This window comes from Hemitrygon akajei, chromosome 23 (assembly GCF_048418815.1).
Source record: "Hemitrygon akajei chromosome 23, sHemAka1.3, whole genome shotgun sequence".
In the NCBI taxonomy this organism is placed as follows: Eukaryota; Metazoa; Chordata; class Chondrichthyes; order Myliobatiformes; family Dasyatidae; genus Hemitrygon; species Hemitrygon akajei.
This window is the reverse complement of record NC_133146.1, coordinates 44,696,864-44,722,570: the sequence shown is the minus strand read 5'-3', so window position 1 is coordinate 44,722,570 and position 25,707 is coordinate 44,696,864. Positions and strand designations below refer to the sequence as shown.

The 25,707-nt window shown below is 39.8% G+C and overlaps 1 protein-coding gene across 1 annotated transcript in view; it reads right to left on the bottom strand.

Moving 5' to 3' along the window:
- Nucleotides 1-21,702, bottom strand: part of bnip3 (BCL2 interacting protein 3) — a 37,382-nt gene extending 15,680 nt beyond the window's left edge. The window contains exons 1-2 of the mRNA XM_073027554.1: nt 21,434-21,702; nt 2,466-2,628 (exon numbers count right to left, since the gene is read on the bottom strand). Coding sequence (XP_072883655.1) covers nt 2,466-2,628; nt 21,434-21,473 — 203 coding nt within the window. The 5' untranslated portion in view covers nt 21,474-21,702. The remainder of the gene's footprint in view (nt 1-2,465; nt 2,629-21,433) is intronic.
- Nucleotides 21,703-25,707: the final 4,005 nt, after the last annotated feature.

Sequence of the window (25,707 nt, the reverse complement as noted above, 5' to 3'; positions counted from 1 at the left end):
CTAAAGACTGTAATGGAAACATTTGTGAAGGACTGAGAGTCATTGAATGGTTTATTGTACATAATTTTATTTTGGAATAAAGTATATTTTGTTTATAAAAAAATAAACTGTAACTAGCTTCAGAGATCAAAGATACTGAAGCATGCAAGTATCAAATGATATTGGCATGTGGTAGATGGCAACTGTAAAATGTGTTAATTGATACATACTTCTTCTTTGTTGAACTTTAAATGCAAAATGAAGATTTTAACATCATCAACGTTTCCATTGGAAGGTGCAAAAGACAGTGAAAATAGGTACAACATTTTAAAGCTGCAAGTGTCCCAGCAAACTTAAACACATTGTTGTGGATAGTAGATCCAGGTGCTAACGCAGCGTTTGCTCCAAGACCATAGCAATACCCAAACTGTCAAAACCATGCACTGTATATAATAGCATCTTTGACATGTACGTAATCCATTGGAATTAGCTTCCAAAGCTCCAAATGTTGCAGAGGTTGTAAAACATACAAAATACTTGGCTAATTATATGGAATAGTCTGGTTTTACAGCGCAGTTACCCAAAGCTGCGAATCAAATGAGAAAAAAAATAGAAATAGACCTTGTAAAGTAGGGGACTAAAGAACTGTCAAGAGGCCCTGATTGATTCTGTTCAGACGGAAATCAGGCATAGATTAAAAAGTGAAGATTTGGGAGATTACCTATGCTGTAAATGATAATAATTTTCTTGAGGAAAAATATTTTTATAAATAAAAAAACAAAGTTTTTTTTGTCAGCATTACTTTTCCTGGTACATTTTAAGATGAGTAAACAATTCAAAATAATAAACCAAATTTGAAAAATTACCTACTTGGGAAGGAATCAACTTGTGTACCATGTATGCTCTTCCTACTCTGACACATTTAGGATGGGTAGCTTCAAATAAATCATTATGTGCTTGGGTTGAGTTGTTCTCCGATCTTGATAATTCATTTGCAAACGTTTCATCGCATATGAATTTATGTCCCTCTCAATCTTCATGGGTAGAGACTCAGGAGAGTTGGTCACACTGCTTCACAGCCAGTTGATGTTCATGGATCCTTGTGGATAGTTTTCTCCTAGTTTGGCTAACATAATATTTGCTGCAGACCCCACCCCACATTGGATTTTGTAGAGACGGGCACAAACTCAACTAGGCATCGATGAAAGTCATGGTGCAAGCAAACATGCAGCAGGAAAGAACATTCCTAGAAGCATGGTTTTCTGCAGACAATTCTGTTAACAGACATGTAGACCTCATTCCTATTTATCAGCCAATGCTGGCAAAATTCCAGACCACAACTCTGAGATTACCACACAACGAATCAGTGACAAGGCCCCGCCCCACCCTGCAATTGAGTTTCCACAAAGATGACCAATCAGCTGATTGTTAAGTATATAAAGGCCAAGCATACAGAGGACACACCACACGTGAACAGCACACAGATGATGTCTCCTTGTATGGTGACAAAACATTTGCAAGTGGTTTGCCAAGGTCAGAGAACTCAACCCAAACAATAAATCACTTAAGCTACAGTTATTTCCATCATTATGGGCATTACAAATCAAACCATTTAAATCTGTAATTGTTAAGTGTTTTATACATTTGCTGGCAGAGGTAACACACAAAATGCTGGTGGAATACAGCAGGCCAGGCAGCATGTATAAGGAGAAGCAATGTCGATGTTTCGGGCCGAGACCCTTCGTCAGGACAAACTGAAAGGAGAGATACTAAGAGATTTGAAAATAGTGGGGGGAGGGGAAATGTGAAATGATAGGAGAAGACCAGAGGGGGTGGGATGAAGCTAAGAGCTGGAAAGGTGATTGGCGAAAGTGATACAGAGCTGGAGGAGGAAAAGGATCATGGGACGGGAGGCCTCAGGAGAAAGAAAGGGGGAGGGGAGCACCAGAGGGAGATGAGCCACACTCAGGTTGGAGGAACAACACCTTATATACTGGCTGGGTAGCCTCCAACCTGATGGCATGAACATTGACTTCTCTAACTTCCGTTAATGCCCCTCCTCCCCTTCTTATCTCATCCTTGACATATTTAGTTGTTTGTTTTTTCTCTCTCTGCCCATCACTCTGCCTGTTCTCCATCTCCCTCTGGTGCTCCCCTCCCCCTTTCTTTCTCCCGAGGCCTCCCGTCCCATGATCCTTTCCCTTCTCCAGCTCTGTATCACTTTCGCCAATCACCTTTCCAGCTCTTAGCTTCATCCCACCCCCTCCCGTCTTCTATTATTTTGCATTTCCCCCTCCCCCCACTACTTTCAAATCTCTTAGTATCTCTCCTTTCAGTTAGTCCTGACGAAGGGTCTCGGCCCGAAACGTCGATAGTGCTTCTCCTTATAGATGCTGCCTGGCCTGCTGTGTTCCACCAGCATTTTGTGTGTGTTGTTAATACATTTGCTGTTCATTTTTCAGAATGGAAATTCATGTTGCATTTACCTGTCGCAATGGGAACTACCTCTGGAGCTAGTCCGACCAGATTCATGTTGAGCATCTAGAAGTATCCTTTCCATTTCTCCATTGAGGATGGAAGTGGAAGCTGGAACCTGCTCCTGTCCTCCATTTTGCATGCTATTACTATAGTGTAATTCTACCCAAGAACCTGAATAAATTAAAAGGAAAATGCGCCAAATAAGCATGCAAATAATCACTGTTTAAGCAACATTCCAGAATATCATGAAAGAATAATGTATAATACTGTTCTTGGCAGCTCCCAGTTAACATTTTACCATGTCAACAATAGTGTAGATATTGTGTTACATACAAGGTTTCAGTTGCTTTCAATAAGCTTATGCTGGACATGCAGACAATTAATGTCATGATTATTTTAAAATTTCTTTATAACAGTGAACAATTCAGCCCCTAGGTGCATTTTTAGGACATAGTACAACATTGTAGCCTGGAGGCATGTCTGATGAATAAGATGATAAAGCTGAAACTCAATGATCAGCACTCAGTTTTACTTTGAAACAAATTTACTTGCAGAATAGTATAACAAATCCAAAGCCACAGACCATTATTCAGACTGTATAATCTACCAAGATGTGCATTAGTTTGTTTCTTGGATATACAAAAGACTTTTTGGAAATTTGTGGAAATACAAAAGATTGTTATGCTGTACGATATAAAACTAGTGCTTGAATTTTTAAGTTATCTTTGCTTCAGTTTGATGTTTGACAAAATTGGGTGTTTTCAGTTATTAATTTGCCTCTATTAGACAACTTTGAAAAATCTTTCAAACCCGAAACAAGGTCTCAAGTGTGATTAAATCAATAGTAAAACTTCTGTTAAAAATTGAGGAATGTTTTAAAAATCTATTTCTATATTAGCCAAAGACAATGCTTCACGTACTATCATCTTGTAACAGATTGCAGCTTTACTCTGCTGCCTGTAGCACTAGCGCCAAGGACAACCCTCCCACCTAAAAACTGCAAAAAAAGCTGTAGGCAATTGTGTAAAAAAGATCTCAATCCTAAGTGAAGCATAAATTCAGAACCTAAATTATAACACAGCTCTCCCACAATACCATGCAGCTCTCAAAAGATTGTCAAGCCCTTAACAAATATACTTCCAAAGGCAGACAGACAAAAGTAGTACACCAGCTTCCATGGAAGAAGAATTAGGCAATCAGAAAGAATCAGTTGGGTGATCCTGCAATGCCTTGACTGAGATTAGCTACTCTCTGAGAAACATCTGCCACCCTGGCCTCACTCTTGTGCTACCTAAATATTGTATTATTTTCGTATTAGTTACATTTTTCAAAATGTAACTGTTAATTTTAGTAAATCTGAAGAAACTTGAATGTAATTGAGCAGCCTATGGCAAGCTTTGGGAGATGCTTGTGATGCCATAAAGTCAGAGTCATTTAGCACAGAAACAGACACTTTAGCCAACCATTTCAATGTTGACCTTCTCACCAACCTGGGGTCCACTGATCCCTTGCTTAATGGTATTGGTCCATGGCATGAAAAAAGGTTGGGACCCCTTATCTACACCAATCTCATTTGCCTGAATTAGGATTGCATCCTTCTATGTCTAGCCTATTTTAGTGTCCATTTAAAAGTCACTTAAATGTAGTAGTTGTTTCTGACTCCTCTACATCCATTGCCAGCATGATATATACATGTTAACCACTCTTCATTTTTCTCTAAGTCTCAAGTGAAGCAACAACAGAGCACACCATAATCTAAGCACTCCTGAGGTAATTCCGTGTGGGAACTTGGAGCTCCTGGGCACGTCCACTTGGGCTGACAAATATATCACAGAAATTCTGATATTGACAGGTGCATATCTGAATCTAGGAAAGAAAAACCTAAGCATAGATAAATGGATGGTTGTTTTATTTTCTGCAAAATATGTATAATAATAGATATCCAGGTATCCTGGAACCAAACTTATTTCTACCAACCCACCCTTTTCCAAGAATCTATTCAGTTCTAACTTGATTAGTTTGTTTCTCATGCCTGGTATCCTTAAGGATGAAAAATTGCTGGACAGAAAACCCAAGGTTAAATGTAGCATAAAGTTATTGCCTGCTCATACTTTTCTTATGTCATTGTCTATCTTTTGTTTTCCTCACTGCATGTGTATTTATAGACTATTTACTGGACATGGTTTAGAAACTGCATCAGAAGGCACATCCCAAATGACTGGTATCCCTTTGGTAAGATTGTTAAAATTCTTCAGGCGTGAGTGTAACTGAAGGAACCCTAATGGACCAGGCAATTAGATTTTTAGCTAGTAAACACCAGTAGAGTGCACTTTGAAAGGCAATGGGAACGTATGTCCACTTACCACAGATAAATGAAGAATGACTGCCTATAGAAGTGACAAAATATTGTGAATTAGCTCACAGTGTACAGAGTACATTTTTATTGTAGAACAATTCTACCTTTGGACTGGCATAAGCATTTTATGAATATTTTATTGATATAATCACATAATTTTCATGTAAACTGAGGTCCAAGAAATTAGCAGATTTCTAGATTTAACAATATAACATTAAAAGAGTACTATTACCTAGCAAGGCTCAAAAATATAAAGTCTAAAATGGAATTTAGAAATTTATAAAATAGTAAAATCAAATGTTGGATACCATATTAGCTTGAACATAATATTCCTACTGGTCATGTCGTACCCTGTCAACAGCTGGGTGAGTTTTTGCTTAATGCCACATTCTCGCATTTTAACTAAAACTTGAGTGCTCAAAACTAAATCAGTAATCCCACAATTTATGGATTTACACGATTGACTTCTTTGGGATTTGTTTGCAATAATGAATAGCACGACACTCACTGTTATAAGACTTAGGAGCAGAATTAGGCTGCTCGACCCACCAACTCTGTTCCACCATTCAATCATGGCCGACTCATTTTTGCTTCTCAGCTTCATTCTCCTGCCTTCTCCCCTTAACAATTAATCATTTATCAACCTCCACTTCCAATGATATATCTGGAGGCTCTACAGCTGGAGGCTATCTCCACAAATTCCACAGACTCATCACCCCCTGGCTAAAGAAATTCCTCATCTCTGTTCTAAAGGGGCATCCTTTTATTCTGAAGCCATGCCCTTTGGTCCTAGACTCTCCCACTACAGGAAACCTTTCCACATCCACTCTATCCAGGTTTTTCAATATTAAGCATGTTTCTTCGATAAGGGTTTCAAAATTGCTCAGAATATTCTAAGTGTGACTTGACAAATGCCATACGAAGCTTCAGCATCACGTTTTGCTTTTATTTTCATGAAAGACTTTGAAATAAATGCTAACATTTTCTTGCTACTGAATCAACCTACAAGTCCCTTCACATCTGATTTCTGAGTTTTCTCTCCATTTAAGCACTTATTCCTTCAACCAATGTGCATGACCATACACTTCCCTACACTATATTCCATCTGCCAGTTCTTTGTCCATACTCCTAAGAAATTTAGTTCATTGCACACCAAATCTAGAATTGCCTTTTCTCTAGTGGGCTTGACTACCAGCTACTCTAAAATGCCATCCACTAAGCATTCTACAAAATGTTTCTCTTAGGTGCCAGTACCAACTTGATTTTTCCCAGTATACTCGAATATTGAAGTCCCCCCTTGGCCAGTGTAACATTGTCTTTCTTACATGCTTTTCCATTGCCTCTTGTAATTTGCACCCACATCCTGACCACTATTCAGAGGGCTGTATATAACTCCCATCAGGGTCTTTTTACCATTGCAGTTTATTAACTTAACTTAGCTCACAAGGATTCTACACCTCCTGACTGAAATTGAAGTTCAGTGGAATGGTTTGGGGGACGGAGGAGGAAGTCAGGGGTCAGATAAGGGTTTAGGAACAGGGATGTGGAAGAGTTAGAGGTAAGAACCCCCACTCCATGCTCTGAATTCAAAGGCCAGCAATGTGGACATGGGATGAAAGACATCCAAAGTCCAGACTTCTGCTTCACACTCAAAAGGCTAGTGATGGAGTAATGGGACAAAGGACATCTGGGTCCAGACCTCTGCATCGTGTTTGAAGGCTAGTGATATGGATATCTGTGGTTGATGGGCTGTCCCAGGACTGTACAGACCTGTGTGAGCAGGAAGCACAATGATTGGTCAGTTAATATCCTTGGAGTTTGGGTCCTGTCATCGTCTAGTCCTGGAGTCAATAATGAAGACCAAAGCCCAAAGGTCAATCGGCTATTCGCAAGTCATAACCCACGTGACAGAAGTCTGGAGTTCCGTCCGTATATTTAGATGGAGGGAAGGTGGGAGAGAGGAAAGGGGCTTGGTTTATTGTTGTTTTGTTGCTTGTTGTGCTCTATTTTGTTGTGTTCCATGTTGTTCTGCCAAGTATGGTGGACATGCAATGCCGGCACCAGAATGTGAGGTAGCACTTGCGGCTGCCCCAGCACATCCTTGGGTGTGTTGGTTGTTAACGTAAATGACATACTTCACTGTATGTGTCAATGTACACAAGATAAATAAATCTGAATCCTATGTCACTTCTTGCTAAGCACTGGGTTTCATTTTTAAACAACACAGCCACCAAATCTTTCCCCTCTGCCCACCTCTTGCCTTTTTGATAGGATGTGCATTCTTGGATGTTTAACTCCCAGCTGTGATCTTTCAGCTACAACTCTGTGATACCCACAATGTCATACCTGCCAATTTCTAACTGTGCTGTAAACTCATCTACCTTGTTTCACATAATGTGCTCTTTTTAATATAACACTTCTGGTCCTGTATTCACCAACCCCTTTCTCAAATTTGTCCACATGTTGTCTGAAGCTAAACTCTTATCCTTTTCAAAACTCATTTTATGTTTGCTTAACACTCTGCTTGATGCCACAACTGTGATTAGGGAAGGAGATCAATTACTGTTAAATTTGTTTTATTTTTCTGTCACACTCTGGCAATTATCTCCAAAATTACAATAGCTCTTATTGGCTTAAAATTTAAAGATTTCCTCTAACTTGAAGCCCATTCCAACTTTTGTTTTTTTTTATTTTAAAAGGCACCAAGTCCCGATTATTCATTTGACCAACACCGCCTGAACAAGTTATTTGGTCATCAAATCAATTGCTCTGCGGCTTTATCAGGCATTGGTCAGACCACACGAGAGTATTGTGAGCAGTTTTGGGCCCTTATCTCAGAAAAAAAGGAAACTCACGAGAATGACACTATGTATTAAAAGGTTAACATATGAGGGGCATTTGATAGCTCTGGGCCTGTACTTGCTGAAGTTTAGAAGAATGGGGGCGGGGGCTGGAGGGACGATTTCACTGAAACATATCAAAAATTGAAAGGACTAGATACAGTGGATGTGGGGAAGATGTTTCCTATGTTTCCTACAGTGCGGGAATCTAGGACCGGCCTCAGAATTGTGGGACGCCCATCCAACCCTAATGTCAAGATTATACACTACAACAGTAAAGCCAAATTAGCAGCCTAACTTTCAGCACTGCTGCAATGGAATACAAACTGAAAACCAGGAAAGCCTATTCAAAACTATTGGCTATTGGAGAAGTTGGCTCCAACCCACCTATTTCCTAATCTCACTCAATGCATGAGGCCACAAATGTGTAAACCTTTTGGGAGAAGCAGAAAGTCAATAACATATGCTAATTACTCAATTAAAACAACATATCAAAACACTTGTGGGTTTAATTCAAGGTCCATGGGTTTTACAGGCTTTGTAAAACATGCCAATGAAAAGAATGAATGCATAAATAAATAGTGAGAGTCTCTGGCAAGAAGATGAACATGCTTATAAGTATTCTACTCCTAAAAATGAGTTTGTTTACACTGTAAACTTTACGGAGTTTCTGATGACAATAATCCAACAGCAAAGTTACAATATATTAATTGACACATTCGCATCCAGAGTCCCCACAAAGCTGTTTCTAATGCATGCTGAAACTTGTTTGAGTGGAGTACAAAATCAACTCAGTAGCTACAGCTTTCACCCTCTTAATTCCACCACAACACTGTAAAAGTAGCAAGACTACATCGAAGATTTTTTCAAACCAATTGAAACCTCACAATAATTCACTTCTTTATCTTCAGCTTTTGAAATGTCGCATGTGTCCAACTTAAGAGAGAGCTATGGCATCCAATGCGCTCTTTCCACTGCTGCCTTCAAGCCACTGTTATGCTCTCTTTCACAAGTGAAGAACAAGAATCTGAGCTGGTTCATGGTCTAAATCAGTCCTATGATAGCTTGTCCTCAGAAGGATTCAGCTCCTTCAAGGATTTGATACCTCGAATATCCAACTCCTGCTGCACACCAAAGAAAGTTAAAGACAATTAGTCCTGGCAAGACTAATTTTTTTTATAAGAACTATTTATTATTGAAATCACATCAAAGTAACTTAATAATGGATAACACTGAGATATGTTTAATTACACCACTTAGTCATCATTTCCACACTTCAACAGTCAGAAACTGCACAACTCCACCAACAGCTTCATCATTTTACAGACAGAATGCTTTCTGGAAACGTTCTGCCAGTTCTCTACCTCTCTCTGGTGTTCTGTGCTTTCTATGGCAAACAGGGAAAGAACAGATCAAGAATGGAGGAAGTTCACTGTAAAGGTGGCAATGAGGGAAATGTGTGACACTGCACAAGATATGGACAAGTAAAATGGGGACAAATGGAAGGTTAAAATGTCAGGAAGTGCACAAGTTAGATGCACCTGCAAGTTAAGTATATGAGAGATGTAATGCGATGAAGATTCAGATTTGTCACTTGCACATCAAAACATACAGTGAAATATGCTGTTTCCATTAACACTGGTCTTCATTTTCAACACCAACTGACCCAGCCTTGGGATCATGGACCTTCCAACTAGACTCTGAACACTGGCTCCTACCTCTGACTCTTCATTTACTGCCCCGATTTCTAACCTTCCTCATCCCTGTCCTTAAATCCTAGCCTGATCCAATTCCCTGTGCTGCCCCAAAACAATTAAAGCTTACAGACCCTTCAGATTACGATGCCTCTGCTGAGCATGATGCTAAATGAAACTGATCATATCCCTCTGTGATGCACATCTCTCCATTCCCTGATATTCACATGCTTATCTAAAGGTCTCCTATAGGCTTCCACCATCATTCATAGAAAAGTACAGCACAGAAACAGGCCCTTTGTGCCATCTGGCCCGTATCAAACTATTTAAACTGCTTCTTCTATTGACCTGCACCAGGAGCATAGTCATCCATACCCCCAACATCCAGGTACCTATCTAAACTTCTCTTAAACGTTGAGATTGAGCTCGCATGCACCACTTGTGCTGTACCTCATTCCACACTCTCATGACCCTGAATGAGTAAGATTCCCCTCATATTTCCCTTAAACTTTTCACCTTTCACCCTTAACCCATGACCTACGGTCATAGTCCCACCCAATGTTAGTGGAAAAGGCCTGCTTGCATTTACCCTACCTGTACTCCTCATAGTTCTGTATACTACTGGAGTATAAAAGTTGCATTGTTTGCTGTGTAACCAAAACTATGTAGTCAGCTTTGAACTTGCATGTATCCAATTTAGTAGGAGAATGAAATCTTAAGAATGTAGAAGACAATGGTGTGTTAATGAGAAGCTAGCTAAGAGATGTAGATTATGTAGTCAGCTTTGAGTTTGCTATTTGCTATGCATGTATCCAATTTAGTAGGAGAATGAAATCTTAAAAATGTAGAAGATAATGGTGTGTTAATGAGAGGTAGCTAAGAGATGTAGATTAGAACATGATTAAGTCAATGGGTAGAAACAATAGTGGCGGATGTACTTGTGATACGCAACTGTAGATTATTACTTAAAGTAAAAAATCATGGGATTGGGGATAATATTCTGGCATGGGTGGAGGATTGGCTTTCTAACAGAAAACAGAGAGTTGGGATAAATGGTTTATTCTCAGACTGGCAGTTGGTGACTAGTGGTGTTCCGCAGGAGTCGGTGTTGGGACCCCAACTCTTTACAATCTATATTAATGATTTGGAGAAAGGGACTAAGTGCAACGTATCGAAGTTTGCTGATGACACAAAGATGGGAGGGAGTGTAATGAGTACGGAGGACATTGAAACCCTGCAGGGGGACATAGATAGGCTGAGTGATTGGGCAGACATTTGGCAGATGAAATATAATACTGACAAGTGTGAGGTCTTGCATTTTGGCAGGAAAAATAATAGAGCAAGTTATTATCTAAATGGAGAGAAACTGGAAAGTGCTTCTGTGCAAAGGGATCTGGGGGTCCTGGTGCAGGAAACACAAAAAGTTAGTATGCAAGTGCAGCAGGTGGTCAAGAAGGCCAATAGAATGCTGGCTTTTATTGCTAGGGGGATGGAGTATAAGAACAGGGAGGTCTTACTGCAGTTGTACCAGGTATTGGTGAGACCACACCCGGAGTACTGCGTGCAGTTCTGGTGTCCATATTTAAGAAAGGTCATACTGGCTCTCGAGGCAGTGCAGAGAAGGTTCACTAGGTTAATTCTGGGGATGGGTGGGTTGATGTATGATGAGAGGTCGAGTAGATTGGGACTCTACTCATTGGAGTTTCGAAGAATGAGAGGCGATCTTATTGAAACATATAAGATTGTGAAGGGGCTTGATCAGGTGGATGCGGGGAGAATGTTCCCAATGATGGGTGAAACTAGGACTAGGGGGCATAATCTTAAAATAAGGGGATGCCGTTCCAGGACTGAGATGCGGAGAAATTTCTTCACTCAGAGGGTAGTGGGGCTGTGGAATTTACTGCCCCAGAGAGCTGTGGAAGCTACTACACTCAATAAATTCAAAACGGAGATAGACATTTTCCTGGATAAAAATGGCATTAGGGGATACGGTGAGCGAGCAGGTAAGTGGACATGAGGCTAGGTTTAGATCAGCCATGTGATCTCCTGGACCAGTTTTCGATAGCCTGGATGGGTCGGAGAGGAATTTTCCAGATTTTTTCTCCTCAATTGGCAACTCGTTTTTTTTCCCCCGGGTGATCACATGGGTTTGGGCGGGATGAATAATAAAATAAAATGGGCGGCATGGTGCCCTGTTGGTTGGCACTGTTGCCTTGTAGGATTCGGTGAAAACTAGAGTTAAGATTGGATCAGCCATGATCTTGTTGAATGGCGGAGCAGGCTTGAGGGGCCGATTGGCCTACTCCTGCTCCTATCTCTTATGTTCTTATGTTAGACCAATTGGATATGCTAATGCAACTAAACCAGGAGATTGCTATAAAAAATACTATGTACAAGGATCAGTGGGCATTCAGCGACTAGCTCAATGACTGTCTCAGCTTTGATTTGCAAATTAAAGTTTAATACTTCTTGAAGAATCTTCCGTATCCAGGCATTCCTTTTTTTTCTTTCTTCTTTCTTTCAATAGGGATGTTAGGGGGGAGGGGGGATGGGTAACACATATTTTCTTTTTCACACACTTTTATTCTGTAACTACTTGAAAACACAATTTAAAAAGTTTAAAAAAAAAGAATCTTCTGCGTCTCCTGGTCGTTTGTGGGGCACGAGAAACCACGACAATACCTCTATCAAATCTCTTCTCAATCTTCTACAAATCAAGCAATTAAAGCCCTATCTTAATCAATTTTTCCTTATAACTCAGGTCCTCTAGGCCCAGCAACTTCCTTGTAAGTTTTCTCTGTACTCTTTCAACCTTATTTAAATCTTTCCTGTAGGTAAGTGGCCAAAACTGCACACAATACTCCAAATTAGGGCTCATCAATGTCTTATACAACTTCAACATAACATCCCATCTCCTGTACTTTGATTTATGAAGGCCAATGCGTCTAAAGTTTTCTTTACAGCCCTATCTATCTGTGACACCCCTTTAATGAATTATGAACCTGTATTCCCAGATCACTTTTTTCTACTGCATTCCTCAGTGCCCAAACATTCACCGATTAGACCTACTCTGGTCGGTCCAACCCAAGTGCAACACCTCGCATCTGTCTGCATTAAATTCCGTTTTTCAGCATGTCAGCATGCTCTAGACACCAGCCACTCTCTATGTAAGAAACTTGCCTGCACTTTAAATCTTTCTCCACCTTGAAGCCATGCTCTTTTGTATTTGACATTTCCACACCAGCAAAACAACTATCATTGTCTGCACCATCTATTCCTCTCATAATTTTAAAGACTTTTGCAGACATTAACCTGGTACAGCTTTATAATGTTATAAGGGATATTTAAAAAAAGTCTTGTTTCCAGGGCAATGGAGTCTAAAAATAAAGGGCATAACTTTAATGTGATGGAAATCTTCATTTCCAGGGTGAGGATAGCTTCAGCAATGTTCAAGAAGCTTGAAATCATACAAGACATAGAGAGCCACTTGAGAGGCAACCTATCTGCTCACTTCCCCACTGACTCACTGTAGCAGCAGTTTGTACCATTCATTGGATGAACTGTAACAATTCACCAAGCGTTCTTAGACAGAACCTTCCAATTCCAGCACTGCGATATCTCGATAAATTCATCCATGCTTACTGTATCTGCTTCAATCACTAAATTGTACTTATGTATTAAATCTAGAAACATGGTTCTATTCTCCATCTATTGACTTCCTCAAAAACCACTAACCATATTTTATTAGCCTTATTTACATTTTTCAGCTTTTGCTGGGGAAAACTCCATCTTCATCCCCATATCACTAGTAAAACATTTAAGGAGATCTAGCAAACAACATTTCCAGCATCTGGAGTCATTTTGACACTTTCAGTTCTCTATATGCCAAGTCTATTTCACTGAGTCCAGGTCAATCCCATTGCTGCAGTTGCTAAAACAGGAAACCCCAACGAAATTCTGATGAGTTAGCGGAGTACAAAAGGCATAACAAATATACTGCATGCCTGGGTTTTCTACGTTAGTACAGTAAATGCATCCAGACCGGCAGGCTGTAAAGTTTATAAACCAGACCAGTTTTTCGGATGCTCTACTGTTCCACTAATCAGCTGAATGTTTAAAATTAATAACACCAATTAATATCAAAACTGCTACACAAAACCAAATTCAGTTTGGGATTCCTGCTATTTTATAATTCATGCACAAGATTCGTTATTCCCATAATCAAATTAATGGAAATACAACTTCCATCACCCTCCCTTGTTTTGCAAACACATTGTGCTTCCCACTATGTTCCCTGGTCAAACCCACATGACAGTCACAAGGGAAACAGTCTGGTAAATATTTACTGCACACCTCCCAAATGCTGAACAGCCCAGCTGATACCCTGTCAATTTTAATACATGGATAAACAAAGTATGATGTCAAATTTGTTCCTCTTCAGAATACCTAACGTGTTCACTGGATAGAAGGAATTGTGATTAACGCAATGTATCTAACTATTAATTCAAGGTCAAGTTACATAATTCTAGCTCCCTTTGAACTAAGTAAACATGCTCTCCTCTGATCTGAAATGATAAATTATTATTTCTGATAGCTTTTTCTTACATCACAATTATATTCAACTGTTTAAAAATAGATGTGAGATTTACCAGCCACTACCAGAACACATGTTGAGGAGGTAGAAGATATGTTAGCTTAAGACCATTAATATAGAACATGTAGTTTTTTTAGTTTTCCCTGTGGTCCAATTATGAATACATTCTGTAAATCTGGCAGAGATTAGGCCATGACAATATAGTTTACTTTTGGCTAAACTTCCTTGCATAAACTTAATCATAAAATCTTTCACATAAATGTCAACATTAAAAAGTCATATCCTTTTCTTCTTGGAGAAAAATGAGCCAGTTTTATTAATTCAGCTGAAAATAGGCTTACTAAAGGAAGAAAACAAAAATCACATTTTTGTAACAAATGTGAATACTCTGGTCTTAGAATTTATTGAAAATGACAGAAGAACTCTTAACAGCCACTTACTCAGCTTTATTGTTGTATTTGGGAAAAATAATTTTCTGTGACGCTCACAAGCAGCTTGGATGCCACATCCTTATGAACTCAAGATCTGTGGAATGCTCTGCCTCAAAAGGCAGTGGAGGCCAATTCTCTGGATACTTTCAAGAAAGGGTTAGATAGAGCTCTTAAAGATAGCGGAGTCAAGGGATATGGGGAGAAGGCAGGAACGGGGTACTGATTGTGGATGATCAGCCATGATCACTGTGAATGGCAGTGCTGCGTCAAAGGGCCGAGTGGCCTACTCCTGCACCTATTGTCAGCTATCTCAGTGCTACCAATTCAGTCTTGCTAACAGCTAACGACTTACCAAGAGTGTATTCGGTGTCTTTCCAACTCTTCCCCCTTAGTGCTATTCTATATGGAAGAACACTGGATTCAGGAAAGATAGGAGATTGTAATCAGAATGTTTCTTTATTAGTGCTTGACCTGATGCTTTCAGAATTCATGTGTCCTGCAGTCAATATTGAGAACTAAGGCTGCACCCTTCTGATGATATATCACCACATCATAACTTCAGGCAAATCTGTTCTGTTAATGTTGGAGAAATCTGGGACATTGCTAGATATAACTAATGTATAATTCCATGCATTTTATTATATCAGGCACTTGTTAACTAGCCTATGAGACAATTCTCCAAATTTTGACACAAGTGCCCAAGCGTATGTGAGGAGGACTTTTCAAGGTTGACTGAGAATGAGTTTGCTATATTCAAATCTGGAGTCTTAATCAATATCAAGTTGTTTGCCTGTATTCCATACAAGATCCTAGTAGAGCTTGATAAGGTAGATGTGTGATGTTTTCTACAGTTAGAGTCATGAACAAGGGGGCCACTCACACAAATCTAGGGTGCCAAGAAACCACTTGTTTCAAAGGGCAGTACATCTCTGGACTTCTCTGCACCAGAGGGTAGTGGAGGACAGATTATTAGATATATTTAAGAAGGAGACATAAAAATTTAAAAATTGAACAGTTGAGAGTTATGGACAACTGGCACAGGTGAAAAGCTGATGTAGACATTGATCAGTTATGGTGTGATAGGCTTGAGGTACAACTGGAAAACTTGCTCAATCATTTTGAAGGAGCTACTAAGGACAAATCAGATCAAGGCAGCAAATTGTTATTCCTTTATGGGATTCATTATCTTCCTTACAGAGGTTAGCATTGGTTAACATTGCAGATTATTCAATTAACTAAATTCAAACTTTCAGCTACAATGATGGGATTAGTTCAGATTGGCATCAAGCTGGTTCAGATTTGCTGGGCTGAAGGGCTTGTTGTTGTCATGTACTATTCCATGTTCTAAGTCTGATTATAACTCTAGACCTCTAAATTGCTCACCCAGAAACTTATCCTCTACACAAGCAATCTTGAAAATGATCAAGCTCACAAAAGGTACTTTAAAATTATCTTCTCCTGGTCTTTCTCCTACTCCGTCTGCTCTTCACATTCCTCATTTCATGCACCATCTTTTCAGTCTCCCAGTCCAATTACCTGAAAATGCCTCATCAAACTACATGTACCGTAGATTCCGGACTACAGAGCGCACCTGATTAAAAGCCGCAGGCTCTAATTTTAGAAAGAAAATCAATTTTGTACTTGTACAAGCCTCACCGGATTTTAAGCCGCAGGTTTCCCACGTTGTAATATGAAATATTTACACAGAAAGATATTACACGTGAGGATTTTTTAACTTTTAATTAAATCCGTATGGTAGCATAAACAAATACATATTGCAAATGCTTTTTTTCGAACTGTGCCTGTAACACGGCTACTTTTAAATATACATACGTATCAGTAACACACAAATTACGTTGCGTATACTTTTTTACTGAACAGTGCACGAACAACATTCCAATATCTCCTAACGACTGGTAAAAAAATATATACTGCAGCCTACCAGGAAAAGTTATTGATCGCCTTTAACTTAAAAGCTGCATCATATGTTTGCAGCGTTCTCGCGCGGGTCTAATGCGCTCGCCCCCTCCTTTCCGTTTATCGCAAACCGGTATTTTCCCCACAAGACGCGGCAAAACCGGATGTGACGTCATACCATCCCGGGATGTAGTACAGAAAACAAATATACTTAAAACACTTCTAACTTTAACTAGAAAATACTAACAAATGAATTACTAAGCGAAAATATTATAAACTAAATAACTGCCATAAAGGCAGCACAATGCTTTTCTTCGAGTGTTTTCCATGTTGATGAGGGTGAGTACAAATGACTGATTTACAATAATTTAATTGTGAAAGTGCGCTTGATTTATCGTACAATTTCATTGGACCTCTGTGAACTACTCATCAATTTTATTGGTCTACTGTTACGAGGCAAAATGTTTTTGGCGGCATGAAAAAAAACCATGCATTAGCCGCACCGTAGTAAAGGCCGCAGTGTTCAAAGCGTGGGAAAAAAGTAGCGGCTTATAATCCGGAATCTACGGTAATTAGAAAGTGGTGGAAACACTCAGCAACTCAGTCAACAAGTATGTAAAGGGAAACAGTAGATGACCTTTTATCAGAATGGGGAAGTTTCAAGCATTTTGACTTTCAAAGGAGGAGGTGGAGATGTTAATCCCATTTCTCTAATCACATACGAATACTTCCAACATTTCAATGTTTAGTAGCTTAACATTTGAAAATAATTCCCCATTTACCTTACTGAAGTAAATAAATTCCATCTAACCACCAAAAATAACATGCAATTCACTTAAAAGAGTGAGGGGTGAGGGGAACTGTCATTCCCTCTATTGGATTGTGTGATTTGGGGGGGGGGGGGGAATCACTGCTCAGCTACTTAGTATGCTTTCATTGTGCCAACAGGCCTTAAGCACTTGTGCATAAACCTCTCTCAAAATAGCCACATTTGCACAATGTGTGTGGATGTAGGTTTCCGACCACATTCCAGTATTTGGTAACTGCCAAAAAAAAAGGACATTGCACAGCCTCATCCGACCCATATAAATCTACAGTTGTATTTTCCCCATGACCCAAAGTAAACTTTACTTAATGAAGATCAGCACTTCAAATTCAGATAATCTAGTTCAATGCACCAGCCAGAGTTTATAGTAGAGTCAACTATCACAGTCCAGCAACTTATTTGGAATAAAATCTCCCATGTGAACACACACCAATACAATTACTCTAAAATATAAAAAGGTAGCCCAGCAAAAGAAGCTATAATGTATTTTCATTTGAACAACAAAACTTTAGACATCTGTTCCTTCCTAGACCTTTTAATAATGCTTCACAAATACAGCTTAATCATTAACTTAATGCACACAAACCTAAGATGTAAAATAAAACAGCTGTCATTTAATGCTTTCCCTAACTGCACTTCTTTCACATAGCCCATCATATCTGCTCCAGAGTAAAGATTGAATTCTTTCCAACAAATGTGACCAGACATGTTGATATGGGGTGTGCAACAGGTTATCCACTCTAATCCATATTCCAGTCCTCCGAATACACTCAGAATCAGGATTAATATTACCAGTATATGACGTTAAATTTGTTAATTTAGCAGCAATACAATGCAATACATGATAAATACAGAAAAAAAACTACAAATAGCAGTATAGCATATGTATACTAAATAGTTAAATAAGTAGTGCCAAAACAGAAATTTGAAAAAGTAGTGAGGTAGTGTTCACAGTTTCAAAGTCTATTTAGAAATCAGATGGCAGAGGGGAAGAAGCTGTTTCTGAATCACTAAGTGTGTTGCCTTCAGGCTTCTGTATTTGCTTCCTGATGAAAAAGGCATGGGCTTCCTTAATGATGGGCACCACCTTTTTGAGCCACCACTCCTTGAAGATGGAGACTACTACTACGGAAACTAGTACCCATGATGAACTGATGAATTTTACAACTGTGAGTTTATATTAACACTCCAATATATAATTACCGAAAGGGCTAACAACATTCAATATGCAGACTTAGAGACTTCATTGAATATTCTGGTAATCATTTTTGTAGTTGCACGTTTCATTAAAAAATATAAAGATTCCCCTTAAAATTAAGCTGCTATCGTCAATGGAATCAGGTGGCATAGTGGTTATGTTGCTGAAGAGTAACCTGAGGAGACAGACCAAGGCTCTGGGAAACACAAGGTTGAAAACAACCACAGCAGCAGAAAGTTTTCAATAATCTGGGATAAAAAGCTGGTTAAGTGGTAATAGATAGATAGATAGATAGATAGATAGATACTTTATTCATCCCCATGGGGAAATTCAACTTTTTTCCAATGTCCCATACACTTGTTGTAGCAAAACTAATTACATACAATACTTAACTCAGTAAAAAATATGATATGCATCTAAATCACTATCTCAAAAAGCATTAATAATAGCTTTTTAAAAAAAGTTCTTAAGTCCTGGCGGTAGAATTGTAAAGCCTAATGGCATTGGGGAGTATTGACCTCTTCATCCTGTCTGAGAAGCATTGCATCGATAGTAACCTGTCGCTGAAACTGCTTCTCTGTCTCTGGATGGTGCTATGTAGAGGATGTTCAGAGTTTTCCATAATTGATCATAGCCTACTCAGCGCCCTTCGCTCAGCTACCGATGTTAAACTCTCCAGTACTTTGCCCACGACAGAGCCCGCCTTCCTTACCAGCTTATTAAGACGTGAGGCGTCCCTCTTCTTAATGCTTCCTCCCCAACACGCCACCACAAAGAAGAGGGCGCTCTCCACAACTGACCTATAGAACATCTTCAGCATCTCACTACAGACATTGAATGACGCCAACCTTCTAAGGAAGTACAGTCGACTCTGTGCCTTCCTGCACAAGGCATCTGTGTTGGCAGTCCAGTCTAGCTTCTCGTCTAACTGTACTCCCAGATACTTGTAATGATGACAGCAGCACTACCAGGCAGTCATCACGAATCTGGTTCATTAGTGACCTTTCACAGAAATACATCTGGTCTGGCCTGGCCTGCTATAGCAATCATTCTGAATTGACCCAAGTCCATGGAACGTTTAGGGATGAGAAATAAATGCTGGCCTTGCCAGACATGACCACGTACAATGAAAAATATCATTAAAATGAACAATGTTATAAACTAACTGACAACTGGATAAATTAAAAAAAGTTTCACCTGTATAAAGAAAATTGGCATTGATTCTCAAAGTCTCAAGGGAGAACATATTTGGAGCACACTCCCCTCAAGTATTTTGTCACAAAAATACAGACATTCTCTAAATGCTTTTCTTTTCCCCTGACAAAAATGCAGGGGAACTCTGACTCTACTCAATACCCTAACTTCCAAGCCAAAGTAACTTTTTTCATATTATAACCATCACTAGTATAAACTATGAAATACACAGAAGTTCTTATGCCAACAATTTTTTATCCTAACACGAGGAGGGCGGGGGAGCTTCGATGTCTCTATCATTCTTTATGGGGTTATTTTTTGTGCGGGTCTGTGATGACTAAGAATTGCAGGAGGTACTACTGTATACATCCTCTGATATTAAAATGATCTTTGAACTTCTCTCTCCAGTTAAGATTTTATGATGAAAGCAAATTACTGTGGATGCTGAATTATCCAGAATAAAAATCATAAAAATGACATGAACACTCAACAGGTTAGGTGGTACCTCTGAAGAAAGAAACATTTAGCATTTCAGATCATTAATTGTCCATGAAGAGAAACATTAAATCCTGCTTTAACCTCAACAGATACTGCCTCAGATGGTGAGTACTCTGAGCAAGTTGTTCCTATCTGTGATTATAAACATTAAGCCCAATGAGCTCAAAGTGCTAATAAAAGATCTGTTAACCAACCGCACTTGAAGTGACATCATTTGTTCCTCCAGTTGCAAACACTCCTAGTTTAACAGAACTGCTTAATTTCCAAGCAAAGATATCAGAGCAGGAATTAAAATCAAACACCAAAATGGACAAACTGGTTTGAAAGTCTTGCTGCAATCAAATTCCAGATTTAATGGAGAAAGAGCATAAAGATATACTACTAGATTCCTATAAATGTCTTCATTTCAGCAATCAGAGAAGAATGTCTATCCAAGTTATAACCAATAATAATTATCAACTCTAAACTCTAGGATTGGATGTGTTGTATTTCCAACAAATGATTTTATTTAGGAGTCCTATCAATTCCAGAATGCTAAAAATAAACAACTGGCACAACTCTTCAATAAAGTACTGATTAAAAAGTAATTATAAAAGGTAATTAACAAAACTGAGTTCTGGCAATCTGTATCACAAAACAGGATGGCATATCATCCGCCATCTACCTTACCATCTTAAGAAAACATCAATTTTTAAGCCTCTTGCCTCTGAGCACAAAGGCAATAGGTTCGCATCCTACCAATCTGTTAAAGTAAGCTATTTATTTCAGTCCATGTTTTCAGATTCATCTTCTCTCCCAGACAGATGCAAGAGATCCCATAAAAACATTTTAAAGTACCAGTGCTATTTTGCTGTACTATATTTACATCATACTTCAGTGAAAATAAATCATTATTTCATTATGTGGCAGCGTAATGTACATTTAACTGTCTCATGTTCCCTGGATTACAGTGATTGCGCGCTAAAAGTACATTGACTGCAATTCACTTTCAAAGCAATTACAAGTTATGACAGGTAATATATTCATTAAAGACCTGCATTTTAATCTTCAAACCCACTGGTCAGAACATCCAGGATTCAAAATCGTCCACAGATTAAATGAGTTACAGTAGCCCATTCAAGGAGATTGATAAACCCAGAAAAACACAGACTGGACGACACTGGGGCCTCGAGTCAATAATTAAAGTGCTGGGCCGTTTGTGAGTGCAGGGAGAGACCACAGCGAGATGCGCGGAGTTGATGCAACACCTTCACCTTCCCACGATCTACACCCTCTCACCTAGTCTGTTCACATGGTTATCTCCTAGGCTCACTCCTCATCTCATCGACCCCTGTCACCTGCCAGATTTAACTCCTCGCAGTACCCCCAGCCTCTCAGATCAACCTCCACCTACAGCCCCGGGCCGAGTCCGGTCGCGGTTGCACCTACCCTGCAGGCCCTCATCTTGGTTGCTCTGCCCATCGCTCATAGTGCCGCTGCTGCAGGAAAGCTCGACCCTCCCGGCCACCGCCTGGCTGCGGTTTTGCTGCTCGGACTTCGAACTCCGGCCTCGTCCTCACCCTGAGCTGGGCCCAACTTCTACCCTGCGGCACCAGCACTCACATTAACCCGAGACCGACCTCCGCTCCGACGCTCCCCGTGTTGTCAACGAATCGGGGGCGGGACCGCTGACCCAGAGCGGGGGGCGGGGCTAATGATTGAGGGCTGACTCCCATGCAGGGCGACGGGCCCCAGGAGGCGGGGCCACTGACCACCATCGGGGGCGGGGCCACAGCCGCGGCCGCGGGCGGAAGGAGCCAATGACAGACGAGGGGGCGGGACCAGTAGCTTTCTTATATTAGAGTGTGAAGCTGTAGTGGGTTGGTTGAATGTGTCACTTCAGCATTTTTTTTTGCACTGTATCAAATTACACGATAATATTCGAACAATTTTGTTGCTTTGCTCTCGACACTTGTATTTTTATCATGCATATTGCTTCCTCGGAGCTTCACACTAGCAGTGAATTCATCGCACCTTGTATCTGGCACTAAACTAATCTGAATCTGGTGTCATCTGCTGCTTGAGCTTTCCTAGTCCCAGGCAGTTTTTCGGCCGCATGGATCGGACGCTGTGTGCAGTTCTCGTCGTCTAGTTATAGGGAGGATGTGATTGAGCTGGCAAGGGTGCCGAAGGGATTGACGAGGTGTTACCGGGACTGTGCTTTCCCTGGAGTGTAGGAAGATGAGAGGTGACTATAAAATCCCGGGAGGTATAGGTAGGATGAATGGTTAAAGTCTTTTCCTCAGGATAAGAGTCTAAAACTAGAGCATATTTTGAAGGTGAGAAGGGTAAGATTTAGAAGGCATCGAAGGGACAACTTTTTCACAAACGGGTTCCCAATCTGGAGTCCATAGAACACCACAGCACAGAAAACAGGCCCTTCGGCCCTTCTAGTCTGTGCCAAAACTTTATTCCTCTAGTCCCATTGACCTGCACCCAGTCCATAACCCCCCCCCAGACCTCTCCTATCCATATATCTATCCAATTTATTCTTAAAACTTAAGAGTGAGCCCACATTTACCACATCAAATGGCAGCTCGTTCCACACTCCCACCACTCTGAGTGAAGAAGTTTCTCCTAACGTTCCCCCTAAACCTTTCCTCTTTCACCCTAAAGCCATGTCCTCTCGTATTTATCTCCCCTAATCTAAGTGGAAAGAGCCTACTCGCATTTACTCTGCCTATAACCCTCATAATTTTGTAAACTTCTATCAAATCCCCCCTCATTCTTCTACACTCTAAGGAATAAAGTCCTAACCTGTTCACTCTTTCACTGTGACTCAACTCCTGAAGACCCTGCAACATCCTAATAAATCTTCTCTGCACTCTTTCAATCTTACTGATATCCTTCCTATAGTTAGGTGACCAGAACTGTACACAATACTCCACATTTGGCCTCACCAATGTCTTATACAACCTCACCATAACATCCCAACTCCTATACTCAATAGTTTGATTTATGAATGCCAGGATGCCAAAAGTTTTCTTTGCAACCCTGTCTACCTGTGATGCCACTCTCATGGAATTATGTATCTGAACTCCCTGATTCTTTGTTCCTCTGCACTCCTCAGTTCCCTACCATTTACTGTGTATGTCCTGCCTTGATTTGTCCTTCCAAAATAAATCCAATAACCATAATAGAATCAATGAAAGACCGCGCCAACAGGGAAGACAATCAGTCTGCAAAAGACAACAAACTGAGCAAATACAAAAAGAAGTAAAAAAGAACTAACAATAATAAATAAGCAAGCAATAAATAGAGAATGAGACAAAGGGTCCTTGAAAACACTGATAGAGCACCAAGACTTAGCTGCGAGTCTGAAATGACAGATATTTGCAGATTTCGCCTCACTGTTTCATCTAGCATACTCCAGTTTGAATGTGCTTCCCTCATTTGTATCATTAAAGTTAGGATGATTATTGCCATAACATCAAAAGTAATAATTTTAGTAGAAGGAATATAGCAGACCAATGGAAAAGTTGGAAGTGGAGAAGAACTTAATTTGAGACGTGAAGAGTCAGAGTTGTACAGAATAGAAATAGGCCAATCAGCCTATTACACCTAAACTAACCAGCATGCAAAACCTATACTAATTCCACTTGCCAGCATTACTTCCATATCCTTCTATGACCTGATCATCAGGTATGTGAAGATGCCTCTCAAATGTTGTTCCTGTTCCTGCCGCCACCATTCCTCTGCAGATCATTCTAGATACAAACTACTGTTTATGTGAAAAAAATTATCTCTCAGATCTCTCTCAACTCTAATTTTAGTCACTATTATCATGGGAAATAGAAACTAGCTATCTGCCCTGTGCATGCCTCTTAACTCTGTAATGCCACCTCTCAGCCTCCTGCACTCCAGGGGGATAAAAAAAGACATAGCCTACCTAATCTGTCTGGATATAGCTCAAGCCCTCTAGTCCAGGTAACATCATTGTGAATCTCTTTTGTACCCTTTCTTGCTTAATCGTGTCCTTCCTTATAGTGTGGTGACCAGAAGTGCACACAATACTCCAAGTGTATCTTAATCAACTTTCTGTACCACAGTAGTATAATGTCCCAACTCTTGTACTCAGTACCTCAGCTAATGACGACAAGTATGCCATACACCTTCCTCACTACCCTGTCTACCTGTGTCCTCACTTACAGGGAACTATGTACTAGTACCCCATGGTCACTATGCTCAGCAACACTCCCCAGAACCAGCCATTCATTGTGTGTGTCCTGCCCTGACGTAACTCCCCAAAGTGAATTACTTGGTATGCGTCCAAGTTAAAATACCCTCTTCCATTTGCTGTTACTCTCAGTTGATCTTTATCGAGTTGTAATCTTAGACAATTATTTTCACAGTCCACTATATCATCAGTACATATTACAAACAAGAGAAAAAATAAACTGTGTCAATGATTTATGAATGCTTAATAGCCTCCCATCCTACCAGACTCTGCAACCAATATACTAAGCCTTTGAGATTTCTGAAACCTACAAAGAGATACCATCACAAAATGTATTTGTCCCACTCTCCCACTTCAGGCATCCAAGACAGTCTGATTCACTCATTTTTTTCCTACTAATACCTATTTCTTTTCCTAAGGCACCTTTGCATTCACCTACATATGTCCAAATGCCCAAGTTTTTACCTCACCTCCCCTACCCATTATCCAGGGACTCAGACGTTCTTTCTAGATGAAGTAGTGATTTGCTGCACATGAAGTTGTCTCCAAATAAACACAGATTTGAGACACACTTTCACTCTTCCATCAGTTTAATTCTCCATCTAATTCCCACTCTGTTCTCTCTTCACTGGCATCATGCACTGTTTTAACAAGGCTCAATGTAAGCAGCATCTTACCCTCCAAACAGATCTACAGCCATTGGACTTCAAATAAATAGTATTCCCAATATTTTATTTCTACTTTCCCCATGTGTACCTTCCCTAGAATGACCTTTTATTCCAATATTATCCCACTCTCATAATGTTTGTCATTTGACCATTCTCATCAACCACTGATTTTCCTTTCGTTTTCTCTCCCATCATCCTTAGCCCAACCCCATCCTCCATACCCAACTTCCTCTGCATGTGAAATACCTGTTTATTTCTAGCGTTTCCCCCACCTCGTCTGCATGAAACATTAACCCTGTTCTGTTCTTCATAAATGATGCCTGAAAACTTGCAATTGTCCAATTTCAACAGCACCTTACATTCATGTGAATTCTCACTTTAGTTCAACACTAACAATAATAAGATTTTCAACCACGTTTCAAATCTGGAGCAAACATAGATTTTGGAAATCTGCTATTGATATTGGAAATCTGCTGTTGATATTCTAAATACAAATAGTTGTTTCAGACACCTATTCCACAGTACAACTCCTTTCACATTTCTCCTAAGCTCAATGTAGCACTATTTTAATTTCTTTCTGTGGCTTACCGATAATCCAAAGGTCTATGACTGCCATTTATGGCTATCAGTTTTCCATCATCAGATATATTTGCAGCACTATTGTTAAGCTATTGCAATAGTAACTATACATATAAGCATTAGTTGGCCCATTGATGATTTAAAACATTATTGCAGTTAATCTCCTCTTTTCATTTATCTTTCTCTGAGGATAAATTGGTAGGATGAAGTCCACAGCAGGGAAAGGGTAAAGCAACATA